At 30.2% G+C, this 17,319-nt stretch overlaps 2 protein-coding genes and 1 pseudogene across 4 annotated transcripts; 1 reads left to right on the forward strand and 2 right to left on the reverse strand.

The window, feature by feature from the left end:
* The first annotated feature begins 994 nt into the window (after nt 1–994).
* Nucleotides 995–4,566, forward strand: LOC109337911 (annotated as a pseudogene).
* A 1,447-nt stretch (nt 4,567–6,013) lies between these two features.
* LOC109337912 (60S ribosomal protein L11-like) lies at nt 6,014–7,633 on the reverse strand. 2 transcript variants are annotated; one of them, XM_019574997.1, is made up of 4 exons: nt 7,501–7,633; nt 7,256–7,406; nt 6,971–7,166; nt 6,014–6,406 (listed from the first exon to the last, which is right to left on the reverse strand). In XM_019574997.1, exons 1-4 carry the CDS (start codon nt 7,501–7,503, stop codon nt 6,211–6,213), a joined length of 546 nt encoding a protein of 181 aa, XP_019430542.1. In that variant the 5' UTR covers nt 7,504–7,633; the 3' UTR covers nt 6,014–6,210. The 2 variants fall into 2 exon arrangements, with proteins under 2 accessions (XP_019430542.1, XP_019430543.1); XM_019574998.1 differs by having other exon boundaries at nt 7,256–7,414; nt 7,517–7,619.
* A 744-nt stretch (nt 7,634–8,377) lies between these two features.
* On the reverse strand, nt 8,378–9,996 carry LOC109337914 (60S ribosomal protein L11-like). 2 transcript variants are annotated; one of them, XM_019574999.1, is made up of 4 exons: nt 9,864–9,996; nt 9,619–9,769; nt 9,334–9,529; nt 8,378–8,769 (listed from the first exon to the last, which is right to left on the reverse strand). In XM_019574999.1, the coding sequence occupies exons 1-4, from the start codon at nt 9,864–9,866 to the stop codon at nt 8,574–8,576; spliced, it is 546 nt and encodes a 181-aa protein (XP_019430544.1). In that variant the 5' UTR covers nt 9,867–9,996; the 3' UTR covers nt 8,378–8,573. The 2 variants fall into 2 exon arrangements, with proteins under 2 accessions (XP_019430544.1, XP_019430545.1); XM_019575000.1 differs by having other exon boundaries at nt 9,619–9,777; nt 9,880–9,982.
* Between the last annotated feature and the right edge of the window lie 7,323 nt (nt 9,997–17,319).

The raw sequence follows: 17,319 nt of genomic DNA on the forward strand, positions 1-17,319 counted from the left end.
ATGGAGAGTAATTTCTCCAACATGGTAAAGTCAAAGATGTTGAAAATAAGATCACTGTATATGTTGACTCGGATTATGCTGGAGATCTAGATAAGCAAAGATCGCTCACCAGATATGTCTTTACACTATGTGGTTGTACTATTAGTTGAAAAGCAACACTACAATCAATTGTTGTTTTGTCTACAACTGAAGCAAAGTACATCGCAGTAACAGAAGCTGTAAATGAAGCCATTTAGGAGAAAGATCTAATTGAAGAGTTGGGTATACAACTGGAAGAAACAACCATCTACTGTGATAGTCAAAGTGTTATACACCTGACAAAGAATCCAATGTATCATGAAACTACTAAGCATATTGATGTTCGGATGCACTTTATCAGAAACATAGTGGATAGAGGGTTTGTTAGAGTGGAGAAAATACCTAGTGCAAATAATCTGGCGGACATGATGACAAAACCATTTCCAACTACCAAGTTCAGACATTGTCTGGACTTGATTAATATTTATAATCTCTAGTGAGCATGAGGAAGAGTAGTAGGCGAATAACTATGAAAATTGAATATTGAATAAAAGAAAAAGATGATGAAAAGACTTTTTTGAGCCAAGCAAAACAAGAAGTGGCTAAAGATCATCTTGAAGAAAGGGAGAATTTTTAGTCAAGTAAAAAGAAGTGGTTATGATGAAACCATCATCAATGCTCTTTTCCTTTGGCCACACAATCTTCAAGAGTTTTGGCTATAAATAGGAGTGCTCCAAGTCATTGTAAGATACACCAAATACTTAGCTTAGTGCATATTTTCTCTTCTTGTTGTCTTGTTCTAATTGTGTGAGAAATACTTGAGTGAGAGTGAAATTGGGGGTACTTGGATTTTGGGAAGTGAGTGAAACACTTATAGTTCTCTTTTATCATAGTGAAATAATTTTTGTTCCTTTTCAGATGTGGACTTTGCAAATTGTCGAACCACATTAAATTCTCAGATCATTTTCTCTAGTATATGGGTGTTTGCTCCCACATAAATGATGGTCGTGGTTATGTTGACAATGGGAGCATGGTTCAACAAGGTAGTTTATTGTATCATGTAAACCACTTTTGCAATTTTATTTTGATTGAATTATTAGGGTGCTACATTTTGATTCCGATGCTTATATCTTTACTTCATCTTATATTGATTATGACTGCTAAGTGCCAACATCTACCATCCTAGAGTTCGTTAGGGTATTAGGTTGGAATCTCCTATACTAGGCTTTCTTCTTCTTCTTTTTTACTTTTGAGGGCAATGTATCTATAGCTATAGTACAAACTTGCCCTAAGTTGCTTAGATGATGCATGGAGTCATATGTTTGAGGTGTAACAATTGAGGACCATGTGGTTCTATAAAACAGAGGAAAATTCTAGGAGAAGGAGTACTTATTTCTGGTGAGAGTTATAATTGGCACAAAAAACAGTTCTTCATCATTTCACACTGTAAAGTGAATAAATTTAGGAATTTTATGTTTCATAATGGAAATGGTTAACAATTCTACTTATAGTTAAATCTTTATTTGTTGTTTATCTTAGAATATGTGGAAAATATCTTATTATGTCATTATTATTTCTTTAAATATTGTAGATTATCTTTTAGGATAACTTTCATATTTATGTTCTTTATTTTGTTATTTAATTGAATAAATACCAGGATTTCATTACTAGAGAGCAGTTTTGTAAAAACCGTTCCGTGCCGGGTAAACCGGTTAACCAGTCCCAATATCAGTATGGTATAATAATTATATCTGTCATGCAATCATACTGGTGAAAACCGGCCATACTGGCTGGTTTTTTATTTGAAATTAATTTTTAATGTAAATAGAAAAAATTCTTGTTTTTTTATGCTTCCTTTGGTTGGAGAGAAGAAAGTAAGAAGAGAGAAATACATGAGAAAGAGAATGAAAAGAGGAAGAAAAAAGTATGAGAAATAGAGTAGATTTTTATGTTGTTTAAATAGAAAAATAAGAGAAATAAGTGTATTTCTCTTCAACTTCTATCTTCTCATTCTCTTGCTTTTCTTTTTCTATTCTTCCAAAGGAAGATTTATTGTTTTTTCAACATTAATGTTGATATATTATATATCTATATTTAATTTCGCCGGTATATGGTTTAATTAATAAACCATCAATTGAACTGTTATATCATTATACCAATACTTTAATCAGTTTAATAATCGGCACAGTATCAATAACACCACTAGATAGCACCACTGTTTTACATGTCATTATTATTTCGTTTTTAGCATCAAAGGTTGACTTTATTCTGCTTGGAGTGTTGAGTTTCACTCAAATGTAGTATGGTTCTATCCAAGATGCAATATGAAACCTCCTCCACTGTGCACCCTTATAATGTAAGAAGCAATATGAGTATCGGATATAATTTGTATCCAATATGATACATATTTCATAAATATTAAGTATGTTGACATATATGTTCTTGGGATGGGATATGAATAAAAAATATGTGGATAAAATTCATAAAACATAATAAACATATAATTGTTTTTGTGAAATTATAAATAAAGAACATATCTCTTAAAAATCACTAAATACAAAATGAAAATTATATTGTCATAAAAATCATGGCTTAGTTCCCAGAAATTTTCATGTTTATATTCTCTTATTTGATTTGTTATTTAATTGAGTTAAGACTATGTTTCTAGTCTTCTACTATCAGCGTAAATAAGATTCCTGGGTTTGTCTTTTTGTGTCACACATCTCATAACATCAATCTCATCAAACTTTCCAATTGTATTATCAGTTTACACTTATCTCACTCGTTTCCTTATTCCATAGCCCTAAAGCTAGTTTTTCTAAGTTTCTCAATGAACCAATGGAATCAATTCAATCATTTCTGCTGCCAAGGGCATCAAAAGCTTGCTCTAATTTTAGAAAAAGTTCTTAAATTTTGATTGTAGTGTGTCTTTTTATTTTTCTTGACATGTTTTATTTTGATGCTTCATGTAAAAATTTATTAAAAATAGGCTAAATAAATGTGAAAATTGTGGAATGATATGTTCAGGTAAGCATGGTGTTGATGGTATTTTCAAAAAACGCAATGGTATAATTCGGGGAAAAGACATTCTATCAAACTCTATAGGCACATCAATGGACACAGTTGATGAATCTAGCTCCTTTGCTATGTTGAATTATAAGGTTGCCCTTTCCCCTCTCAAGTTATCTACAACTGATATGTCCTCTGTTAAAAACACTTCTCAAATTCAGACTTCCGAGAATTCTGTTGACCATGACTCTGATGTAGATTCTCCTTGTTGGAAAGGAACCATGGCCATTTGTCCAACTCCATCAAAAACTTCAGGGTTGAAAAAATTCATTATGTTGAGAAAGCAACCGAAAAATACAACAGTTTAAATCCTTGGGCTCCTTAGTTCTTTCCTGGCATAGGATATATTAAAGATGATTTTGTGTCGTCTAAGTCTAGTGCACCTGTTGCTACTAAATTGTTGTCAGGAGAGGGCATACTCATGGAAAGTGTTATGGCAGAATGCCCACGAGCCTGCCAGCAAAAAAGTGCCGGCTATGCGGGCACGCCCACGGGCAATGCCCGTTTTGCCATCTATAATCCCAAGGTATGTACGGAACTTGTGTTATAATCAATAAGCAATTTATGCACAGTATCAGCCTAGCTGGGCCCTTTTATGTTAAATCTATTTGCACTTGAAACTGAGATGTGATTGTCTAAATAGAAGTGACTTGAAGTGAGAAATATAATGACCTTGGCTGTTCATTTGCAGAAAAACAGTGTTTCTAAAGTGTTTGCTCAGAGTGGACAGAAAAACAGTGTTTGGTTAGGTAGCAATTTTTTCTATGGTTACTATAATCCAATTAGATTTTGTTTTTCTGAACTAAATGTTTGAATTCTCTTAGTTTCAGTTCATTCGGATAAGTATTGGGAAAAGTCTGGAGTTTGAGAAACAAATGCCCTCAGAGGCTCTGTTGTTTAGAAATTTATGGCTTGATTGTGAAGCGGAATGCTTGTACAGGAGATATAAAACTTATCGCTGCCTTATGGAAGTTGGGATCGATGTAAATTACACAAATGTTGAGGTATTTCCCTATGCCTGAATATGTTATACCAATTTTCTCTTTGCTTCTCTAGCTGATAATAATGCTTCCTTAAACATAGGATGACATCGAAATTTGCAGTTAGCACTGGTGCTCTTTGCACCTCTAAACAACCACTGTTTGTAATATCCATACTAACACGAGTGATGCGTCTCAATTATGGATTTCTGTGTTCAGGAATTGTGGAGGTGAGATTACATGCTGCCCTGTAGATTTGCAAGAGAAGACTGGGGACTGTAATTAGATACCATTATTAACTATTTCTGGTTGAGTTTCTACTTGTATAAATGCAACTGATTCATGTGAATGCAATGTATATGGAGAGGGGGGAATCTGTGTAGTTTTGGTGATAGTTGGCATTGTACTATGTAAAAGATTACTACCATGCCACTTAAATATTACAACTTTTGTTTGATCTTCTGAAGTATGCTTTTCTCTCCCTGCTTTGGGGTTCTTTGAACCTATATAGAGTCTATTTGATTCATGTCATATTCACTTGCTCCCTTCTAAACTTTGAAGTAACATTGTCAAAAAAAATTGTGGAGATACCATGATGTTGATGTTACTCATGTAGTGTATTCTCTATTTACCCTTTTTTATTCATGTAATGTCATTTGTGTCAACTTATTGTTGGTGAATACTGCACTGCTGCATGGAAAACATACTGCTGTGGGGTATCCCATTTAGAAGTCTTGACTTTACTTATGAGGTGGGATTGTGGCTGCACATGGTTCTCCCCAAACCAAGCAACCCAACCCACCATATATTTTTTGGGTTGATATGGTTCATTAGGTTAGCTGGGTATTTTTTTTGAACCAATCATGGTTGGTTTGGTTCTTGGGTTTGGGTTTAATTGAAACCAAACTAAGTCATAGAACCAATCAAAATAACAATAATCTTTTTATTACTTTTAGACACATTATAGATTGCAGTATTGCACACGACACTCACACTCACTCATTCACCTCCTTCATCTTAATTTTCGAACCTTATTAGTTAAACACACAAACCCCAACTCTGTTTAGTGAAACTGTTGTCGTTCTGCACAATGACCCATACATGATTCTACCATCATTCTCTCTATCGACATGCTTGTTTTCTCTATTCTTTCGTGTTATCTATAGTCCAACACAAATGTTACTCGTATTTTTTATATTAACTTCTTTGGATTATGTCCAAGTATTATTTATATTAACCACATTATGTTTAAGTATTGTTTGTCCCATAAACTAGTATGAGAATTTGTGTAACTTTTGCTAATTTACAACGAAATGCAATTCTTCCATACGGACTACAAGAGTGTGCAACTTCAACTTAAATCATTAAGTACTTGTGCAACTAGTTTTGCATATTACATTTCTTGTAATTAATTCCAGATATTCTTGGTGAACCAAATAAGGTGAAAGGTAATATCACGTTAATTGTTGCAATGAAAAATATTTAAGGAAACTTTAACATGATAGTGAAGCTTGAAGAAATTAAGTGATTCTGCAGTAGTGAAGCTTAAAGAAATTAATACCCCAGTTTTACGTATTTGTTTTCTTTTTCATTTGGTTCTCTAATTTGAGCAGGCAAAAGAACAAGATTTGACAGATAATAGACATGACCAGTAAACAGCAAAAGGTAAAAGAACATCCACATGTACCAGATTTTAAGTTGATTGGGCCACCATAAAAGAGGCTGGAGGAACAGAAATTGGCTGAGTTGAAAGAACTAGCCAAGTCAAGACTCAAGAGGAGTGTAAGGTTACTATAAACTAAAGGGTGATCTCATCAAAATACTCAAGTCCTGGATAGGGTAGTCTTCCATACTGTTAAGAGAAAAGAGTCCAAAATTCAAAGAAACAGATATGTAACCCTCTTTAGACTTCATTGGGTTGTGTTGAAATAAATCAAGAGGGTGACATCATAATATCGATATTTGGATTAAAACACAAACAGTGACATTGTATTGAAGTCAAAGGAAACAACAAAAACAACCAAAATCTGAGCAACAATAACTAAATCCCCTCAAATGATACAACACTGATGTGGCTAAATTGGGCAACAACCCACCAAAACATATAAAAAGCAGTTGTCATCACATTTGCAAATACTCTTGCCTAAGAAATTTGTTGGGACTTGTTGAGAATAACTCCTTCATATTTAACTTGGAACCACTTCATTGCATCATCTTTGGTCACCCTGTGCTGAATTCCAACACGGGCCTTGCATCTTCTGCGGCGACCAACACGGTATCCAGGGCGTTCTAAAACAACATAGAAATCCATACCATAGATACCTGTCGAAGGGTCATACCTGAAGAACAAGGAAAAACGAGATTAAGCCCAAGTAACAGACAGAAATAACACCCATCAAATTATTGAAAAATCACATTACTTTTCTCTGCTACAAGGAATTTAAAAGATCACATATCATAAAAGATGAAAGATGAAGTGATAAGTGAGGAAACTATAAATTGGATTTCATATTTGGGCAAATCATATCCATAAATATAACATGTGAATTTATGCAAGCTACATGACATAACATAAAGACATGAGAAATTTTAAAAGCAAGATATAAAATTAATATAAGGTTGGCATAACAGCATACATCTAAAAAGAGAGGAACAAAATTGAAAAAGTTAGCATAAAACACTACACATTATGAAATGCTAATATTAATCTACTTGCTGTGACACCACGAAGTAAGTGTAAAAGGTTCATAATACAATTAATAGTACCCAAAATTGTTCTATAGGTATACACGACTATTATGAAATGTCAATACTTAAATGTTTGCAAGTTCACTAATGGTCTCATATAACATGATTAAATAAAATGGTATTACGATTAGTATAATTGTTTACAAGTAACATACTTGATTCCAAGATCAATGTGCTCCTGAATACCGAATCCGAAACAACCGGTGTCACTGAAGTTTCTCCTCAACAATTCATACTCCTTAACCTTCAATCCACTCTCAAGAAGCTGCATTGCCTTATCACCCCTAACAGTGACATAGCAAGCAATCTTTTCGTTACGCCTAATCCCGAAGGATCTCACAGTGTACCTAGCTGTTAAAAACAAAACCAAAATTTAAAAAACATCAACAAATCAAAGCAAATAAAACCCACAAAATTAAAAAACAAAATAATAATAATACCCTTAGAAAAGACAGGGCTTTGGCCACTCAGTTGTTCCAAAACCTTTGCGGCTCTGGTGAGACGATCACCACTCTCACCAACGGAGATGTTGAGAACAAGCTTCTGAACCTTGATTTCCCTCATTGGGTTCGATAATTTCTTCTCTGATGCCTGTTATTTTAATTAATTGAAATCGTTAACACATAATCAGTAACTAATTGGAATTAATTAACAATGTGAATATTTAACAGAGTGAGAGAGATACCATTGCGAGTTCGTGCGAAGAAGGAGAAGTGTGTTTGAGTTTGATGACGGAAAGAGGCGCATCAACCACAATGAGCTATATATGCTATTGCTAGGGTTTTGGATACTGCATTTGAGTCCAATATTGGATGGATTTTAAAAGACCATAACACCCCTTTTCATAACTATTTTTTTCACATAGTTGTCTCATAAGGTATTTCACTTATATATGACTCTTGTAATTAGTTGAAAAAATATATTTAGATTAAAAGTTTAATAATTAATTATTTTTTTGACCAATTATAAACAATGATACATTAAGTGATATATTTTCTGGGACAGAAAATGTTCACCCAATTGTATATTGTAATATTTAAAGATTTATATATAGTCAATAATGATTAAACATAAATAATGAATAAAACAATTACAGAATATAGAATTCATATATTATCGTATACATTTTTCTATTTTTTATAGTTGTTTCTTAAATATTTTTAGTTTATAGTTTTTATTTTGATCATTATTTAAAATAATTAATGGATAATTTAGATTGTAAAAGTTTTTATATTATTCATGGTATATTATCAAAATATATATATATATATATATAAAAGGTAAAAGAACATCCACATGTACCAGATTTTAAGTTGATTGGGCCACCATAAAAGAGGCTGGAGGAACAGAAATTGGCTGAGTTGAAAGAACTAGCCAAGTCAAGACTCAAGAGGAGTGTAAGGTTACTATAAACTAAAGGGTGATCTCATCAAAATACTCAAGTCCTGGATAGGGTAGTCTTCCATACTGTTAAGAGAAAAGAGTCCAAAATTCAAAGAAACAGATATGTAACCCTCTTTAGACTTCATTGGGTTGTGTTGAAATAAATCAAGAGGGTGACATCATAATATCGATATTTGGATTAAAACACAAACAGTGACATTGTATTGAAGTCAAAGGAAACAACAAAAACAACCAAAATCTGAGCAACAATAACTAAATCCCCTCAAATGATACAACACTGATGTGGCTAAATTGGGCAACAACCCACCAAAACATATAAAAAGCAGTTGTCATCACATTTGCAAATACTCTTGCCTAAGAAATTTGTTGGGACTTGTTGAGAATAACTCCTTCATATTTAACTTGGAACCACTTCATTGCATCATCTTTGGTCACCCTGTGCTGAATTCCAACACGGGCCTTGCATCTTCTGCGGCGACCAACACGGTATCCAGGGCGTTCTAAAACAACATAGAAATCCATACCATAGATACCTGTCGAAGGGTCATACCTGAAGAACAAGGAAAAACGAGATTAAGCCCAAGTAACAGACAGAAATAACACCCATCAAATTATTGAAAAATCACATTACTTTTCTCTGCTACAAGGAATTTAAAAGATCACATATCATAAAAGATGAAAGATGAAGTGATAAGTGAGGAAACTATAAATTGGATTTCATATTTGGGCAAATCATATCCATAAATATAACATGTGAATTTATGCAAGCTACATGACATAACATAAAGACATGAGAAATTTTAAAAGCAAGATATAAAATTAATATAAGGTTGGCATAACAGCATACATCTAAAAAGAGAGGAACAAAATTGAAAAAGTTAGCATAAAACACTACACATTATGAAATGCTAATATTAATCTACTTGCTGTGACACCACGAAGTAAGTGTAAAAGGTTCATAATACAATTAATAGTACCCAAAATTGTTCTATAGGTATACACGACTATTATGAAATGTCAATACTTAAATGTTTGCAAGTTCACTAATGGTCTCATATAACATGATTAAATAAAATGGTATTACGATTAGTATAATTGTTTACAAGTAACATACTTGATTCCAAGATCAATGTGCTCCTGAATACCGAATCCGAAACAACCGGTGTCACTGAAGTTTCTCCTCAACAATTCATACTCCTTAACCTTCAATCCACTCTCAAGAAGCTGCATTGCCTTATCACCCCTAACAGTGACATAGCAAGCAATCTTTTCGTTACGCCTAATCCCGAAGGATCTCACAGTGTACCTAGCTGTTAAAAACAAAACCAAAATTTAAAAAACATCAACAAATCAAAGCAAATAAAACCCACAAAATTAAAAAACAAAATAATAATAATACCCTTAGAAAAGACAGGGCTTTGGCCACTCAGTTGTTCCAAAACCTTTGCGGCTCTGGTGAGACGATCACCACTCTCACCAACGGAGATGTTGAGAACAAGCTTCTGAACCTTGATTTCCCTCATTGGGTTCGATAATTTCTTCTCTGATGCCTGTTATTTTAATTAATTGAAATCGTTAACACATAATCAGTAACTAATTGGAATTAATTAACAATGTGAATATTTAACAGAGTGAGAGAGATACCATTGCGAGTTCGTGCGAAGAAGGAGAAGTGTGTTTGAGTTTGATGACGGAAAGAGGCGCATCAACCACAATGAGCTATATATGCTATTGCTAGGGTTTTGGATACTGCATTTGAGTCCAATATTGGATGGATTTTAAAAGACCATAACACCCCTTTTCATAACTATTTTTTTCACATAGTTGTCTCATAAGGTATTTCACTTATATATGACTCTTGTAATTAGTTGAAAAAATATATTTAGATTAAAAGTTTAATAATTAATTATTTTTTTGACCAATTATAAACAATGATACATTAAGTGATATATTTTCTGGGACAGAAAATGTTCACCCAATTGTATATTGTAATATTTAAAGATTTATATATAGTCAATAATGATTAAACATAAATAATGAATAAAACAATTACAGAATATAGAATTCATATATTATCGTATACATTTTTCTATTTTTTATAGTTGTTTCTTAAATATTTTTAGTTTATAGTTTTTATTTTGATCATTATTTAAAATAATTAATGGATAATTTAGATTGTAAAAGTTTTTATATTATTCATGGTATATTATCAAAATATATATATATATATAGTCTATGGTAAATATGCTATTTTCATTGCAAAGTTTGATTGCTTTTTTATCTATACTAATATATAAAAACAAAACTTAAATTAACTACTAGTGGAGTAATTTCTATTCCCTATTTTACCCTTTATAAGTCTAAAATATAATTATTCTATAGTTTATGAGGTCTGTTTATATAATTAATGTTTCATTTTAAACTGCCACAACAGTTTTGTTTTCAGGAGAATGTGGATAAGTAAGTTTTAAACTTCCACCATGTATGCGATGGTGGTTTCCTTTTTTTAGGGAGAAAGTGGATGGACAACGACAGTTTTTATTTTTAATAAAACTTCCATTCTGTTGTTAAAAGATGATCAACCTATAAACTATAAATCACAACATGGTTGGTCAATATTTCCTTTCCTTCTCTATTCTATCTCACATTTTTACAACCTTCAGGTATTTCTCTTTTTTTGTCTCATTTTCAATTAATCTCTCTTTTCTGTGATAATGATAATTAATTTCTCTTTATATATCAAATAAATATGTGTTGTTTCTACGTTTATCAGTATTGCCGAGACACTGACCTTGATATACTATCTTTATAAAAAGATAGAATGATGTTTATAAGTAAAATAGTAAATACTAAATACCCACCATGGTCTTTATTTCCCTGTGTATTAGTATTCTTATTCCAAAAAATGATCACTTCACATACCATTGTAAACTTCCCTATGATATACTGAAATAGAGAGCAAGTCTCCTAAGAAAGGAAGAATAGAAATTTATGAATAATAGCTTATCCGTTCATTTCACCACAACAATATTATATAACCAATACAAATAACTATTTCCCTGAGATTAAGGATCAGAGGACAGTTTCCTCATAACCTCTTATATATATTAGTATATTGTTGTGTATATCAGTATTGTGAAGTAAATATGTGCCAGAAAAAGTATTGTCAACTAAATCAACACAACATAAAATATGTTAATGACTCTTTATATATTAGTATACATGACTCTTTCTATGTATGTCAATATTATGAAGACAACATAGAACACAAATTATGCAAGTAAATCAACACATCAACAAATTACATTGGATTGGTGTTGTGCAAGTTCATCATATAGGTAAACATACTTTATCATGTTAGTTAAAATTATATACATGTTAATGACTCTTTATATATTACTATACATGACTATTTCTATGTATGTCAGTATTGTGAAGACAACATACAACACAAAATATGCAAGTAAATCAACACATCAACAAATTACATTGGATTGGTGTTGTGCAAGTTCATCATATAGGTAAACATACTTTATCATGTTAGTTAAAATTATATATATGTTAATGAATCTTTATATATTAGTATACATGACTCTTTCTATGTATGTCAGTATTGTGAAGACAACATACAACACAAAATATGCAAGTAAATCAACACATCAACAAATTACATTGGATTGGTGTTGTGCAAGTTCATCATATAGGTAAACATACTTTATCATGTTAGTTAAAATTATATATATGTTAATGAATCTTTATATATTACTATACATGACTCTTTCTATGTATGTCAGTATTGTGAAGACAACATACAACACAAAATATGCAAGTAAATCAACACATCAACCAATTACATTGGATTGTTGCAGTGGAAGTTCATCATCGTGGTAAGTCATACTTTATCATCTTTGATTATTAATCATAGAAAAGATTAAATATTATAACTATTAAATATTCTCAAATAACACATCATCATATTACAGACCATTATAAAATTTGGAACTGCATTAGAAAACCATAAATTGATACAAAATTAATAAAATCACATATAAAGACTTAATTATTGCTAATAATTTCATGCATTAGAAAACTAATAATTATTAAGAAATCTGTTGATTTCACACATACAAAATTAAGCTAAAATTTAACCTAATGAAGCAAGAAATAATGAAAATGACTTGCAGTAAACAAACATCAAAATACCAACTAAAAACCATATCAATGAAATAACACAAACTATTCTAAAATAAATCTACACATCAACAAATTACAGAACAATACAAAATCATCTATGCTAATAGATGGAACAGAAAGATGGAATGCCTTAAAAAAACTTAAATCCATAAAAAATTATTATAAGCACACATCTAGAAACAAAAAAATTAATAGTAGTAGTCTGTTTTATATGTTTAACTTCATGCGATTATGGAATTGTTGGAAAAAGTTATTGTGTTCAGCATACAATCCTACTAAAAATTATGAACAAATGCATCTAACTTGATGGGCAACCACATGCTAAAGACCAGACCAGAATCCTAAAACTAAATTTTGTTGTCACATTACATATTAAGATCTAATCACAGTGTGCCTCAAGCTCTATTAAAGAACACAAACATTTTCAAATAAGAAGCAAGCTTGCAACCACATGATCATGTTCAATATAAACAGTAAAGTGTCTATTTCATCATTGAGATTGACAATATCAATCAATTTTGCATCACTACAAAATCAGTCAATTTGGTTCCAGATTGAATCACAAAATTGAATGACTATATGCAAAATCATAGACCAAATTGATATTTTTGTAATCTCAATGACCAAATAGAACAACATCTCAAGCACCAATTTGATATTTCACTAACAAACTAATACATCTTCTCCAGTTTCACCAAAAGAGTATTGCAAGGTTAATCATACTCAATGATTCAAAAAAAATAAAGAAATTAAAAATAGAAGTTGTGTTCAAAATGTAGGGTTTTTAGGTTTTAATGAAAGGAAGCTAATTTTACATCCCAAAATTGCCGTCACGTTTTTTTCATAATCCCTGAAATGCCCCAGTCTTATTTAATTTAAATGATTCATTTTTCCTAATATGGTTAGTTATGGATTTTATACAAAGGTAACATTTGATCACCTTGATTAAATTTTATGCAAATCATACTTCATTGATATGTTTAATTCATACAAGGTTGTTTCCTCAGAGAAAAGAAACCCCAAAAAATCATTGACAGTTAATAACATACAAATAATTTGATTGAGCCAAAAATCAAACCCATGCTAACAAAAATCTTATCTTTAAGCTTTAAATGCAAAAGATATGATAAGACACCGCAAAGGTACAAACTTTGAACGAAAATTTGAAAGACAATAGAGAAAGCCAGATTAACAATGAACTAAACACTATAAAAGTGAAATAATAGAAAGAAATTTAATAAAGCAGAAAGTGAAAAATAAAAACCCTAGAAATGAGAGAAGGTTACCTTTTGTTGAATACTGATATGGGTACTCTGTAGTTCGCACAAATTGAAATTGAAATGGTAATCGGGATCAGTATATAGTGGGCAATGAGATAGTGTGGAGAGAAAATCTGAAAAGGGTGGTAGTGATTAAAGAGTGAAAACCGAATAGCATTTTTTGTAATAACTGAAACAAAAAAGTGTTTTTTTATGGAAAGTGTAGGATATGGCATGTGATGATGGTGATTGAGGCCACTACTAAAAGCCCATTTTGTTTCATTGTGATTTTTTTTTTATTATTAGGAAAAAATATATAAACACTTAATGAGTTTTATAAAATGTTAATTGTGATAATACAAATAAATGATGAATAAATTGTGAATGATAATTAATTGTATATAAATTTTTACATTTACAATATATAGATAGATATTATCAAAAGTTTAATGTTAATACAAAGTTTCAAAAGAAATAAATGTGAGTTACTAAACTATTATGATTTATTTATTACAAAAGAAGTAATCATGAAGACTTTATATATTAGGATTTATTTCAATGATTATGTCTTAATCTTACATTTTTTTTACCTATAAAAATAAATGTGAGTTACTAAACTATTTGTATGTTCAATTTTATTTAATAAATTCAATTACAACACGTTACAAACAATAGGAAAGCGGGTTGACAGACAGTGTCTGTCAACACGCTAGTTCTTATAATGGCTTATCAAATATATTTTTCACGGCCTTCCTTCAATCATGCCCAAATAGACTTAACGTTATGAAATTAAATTGGGTATTTTGAACTTAGGGGGATATAAAGCCATTTTTTGGAATCAAAATAGTTATATTTTATATGAACTGAAAATGTAGTTTTCTAAATGGAAAATGTACTTAAAAATTGTTTAAACTTTTTTATTGAGATAAACTTTGTAAGTGTTATCCCTCCATTATTTATATTGCATCATTATATTGACTAGTTTAAAATATTTAATTAGCCAATATATTTGTTCATAAAATAAATAATAGTTTATAAGTATTTGAAACTCAAAGTTAATATCAATTTCAATATGTTTTATTGTATCTTCAATATTTATATTGGTTATTGTTAAGAAATAATTTAAGTGAAATTATATTGCATAATTGTTATTTTGTTATTATTATTTTAAAATGTATTGATGATTAAATATAGGATAGACAACTTAACAACAAATAAAAAATGGTATTTTATATAAAAATAACTAATAATATTATAAATAACAAGGAGTGTTATATCTTATACTAAATTGTTATTACTAAGAAATAATAAAATATTTGAGTTTATCCTATTACTTAAATTTTTGCTACTTTATCGTTTTTGAAACTGTTTAAGGTAATAATTTTGTCTGTCATACTTTTCAATTTGAGCATTTGATCGAGTGGGTTCATGTAGGTAATAAATGAAGAGAAAACTTGTTTGATCAAACGAAAATTGGATTTCAAATTCTTCATTAAGTCATAAGAAATGATCATTACCAAAACAATATGGTATGTGTAAAAACTTATTTTATCATCATTCCTTAAATCGATGGATAGCTAGCACATAGTACAACCAGAAGCAAAAATATAGTAAATTGTAAAGAAAATTAAGTTTGGTTCATTATAAAATGCATCAATAGTTTTAAGGAGATGTTAATTAAATACACAAAATAGAAGAGTGAATTCATAATCAAATTTTATATGCAAGATTACAAATGATCAATTTATCCTAACTAATGTATAATTAATTAAATATAAATTACATCAACAATTATTGAAGTTTAATTTAATTAAATCCATCATCATTTTTTGTTTAAACGAATGCATTGATTTTTTGATAGGGATAGTTAGTGTAGTACATATATAAGTTAGTGATTATTATATGGGTGAAAAAGGAAGGAATGATTTTTATAATTTCATTAAAATTTAAGAGTGCAATTGTAATATATTGTATAAAATAAAAACAAATAGATCATTTCATGTTTTTAGTTTTACTCACTCGAGTAAGTGGTCCATGGTCGATGCCCAAACAATAATCATAGCCCAAACTAATAATCAAGGCCCATACATTAGGTCTATAAACATAAAAGCATGGAGGTAGTTATAATAGAGAATAAAGATTTTCTTATATTAAGATATAAGTTATCTCATCCGACTATTAAAATTATGCTATGTATACTATTTTTTTTAATTTTTAAAATATTTTTGTAAAAAGTAATTAATATAATATATACTATAATTTTAATGACTTAATAATATAATTTATCTCCCAATAAAATGAGATAGTTTATTCTCTTAAAAAAAATCAAGTCAATTGTTCTCTCTAAATTGTCCATAAAGATGGGCACCTAATATTTTCAAGTGACAATTTCAAAAAATGTGAAAACTTCATTTTTTCTAAACATTGCCTAATTTAATTTGTAATATAGTCATTAGTTTTTATAGTTTGTGTCGTTTAATTATTTTCTGTTATGAAATCCATTCAAGTTTCTAAAAAGCATACATATTATTAAAAGATTAAAAGAGTGGAATGATTTTTTTTTGTAGCTGTAATGGAAGTAGTATATTTTGTTTGCCAACATGAGAGAAATTATCTTTTCAAACTCACTCAATGATTAATCTTTGTCATATTTCTATTTTTATTTTTTATTTATCATAGTCATCAATTCTAGGAAAAATTCAATGGTTTGAATCAATGGGTAGATCTAAATCATTAGATGTTCATAAAATTGATGGTTTGGAGTAAGTTGATCCCCGCTCTTTTAAAAATATGATAAATGTCGGTCATTAAGTGGGGTTGAAGAGAAAATATCTCTCTTCGTACCAGCATTATTTCCTATCTTTTGAGGTGTGTAGTTATCTCTTTAGTAAGTATATCTCTCAATAATTAAACTCTTTATATTTTGATCTTTCTAAGATTTAACGAAACATTATATCATTGACCAACAACTCGTTGATCAACATCGAAGGATTGCATCCCAGCAACGAAGTACAAAATTGAGTTCAGATTATGGAATCAAATTTTACGATTTCCATTATTGTTTGTGAGATGTGCATTGCAGATATTTAATATATGAGAATAAAATATATTCTCGTAATACAACTTATCTCCTTAAACCATTCAATTTATGACATACGACTTTTTTTATTCTTAAAACTAGCAAGTTACTTGTACATTAGCACCACGAGACTATCTTTTTTTGCTGCATGATTAAGAACATACATATTATATGTGAATTCATACAGTTAAGAAACATTTTTGCTGCATGATTAAGAACATACATATCATATATGAATTCATATGGTTAAGAAACACATATTATGTTAGGTATCAGTGGCAGAATACACATAGAGGGGGGGGGTTGAATAGGTGTGGCAGAGCTCAAGTTCCACTTTTATGGTTTTTATACACTTGCTGAAAAATGCCTAGTGAATCGATTAAGCATTGTTCATAATCGATTAACCAGTAACAAAAACAGAATGATCAGAACAGCAAATTGCATGGTTATTAACCAACACACAAACAGATATACAACAGATACTTTTATGCAAGATTAACAAGAACATAGCAAGGAACAAACATGCAAAATATTAGCTCCAAACTCGCATTAAAACATCTTGAAATAT

This window comes from Lupinus angustifolius, unplaced genomic scaffold (assembly GCF_001865875.1).
Source record: "Lupinus angustifolius cultivar Tanjil unplaced genomic scaffold, LupAngTanjil_v1.0 Scaffold_15_108, whole genome shotgun sequence".
NCBI lineage: Eukaryota > Viridiplantae > Streptophyta > Magnoliopsida > Fabales > Fabaceae > Lupinus > Lupinus angustifolius.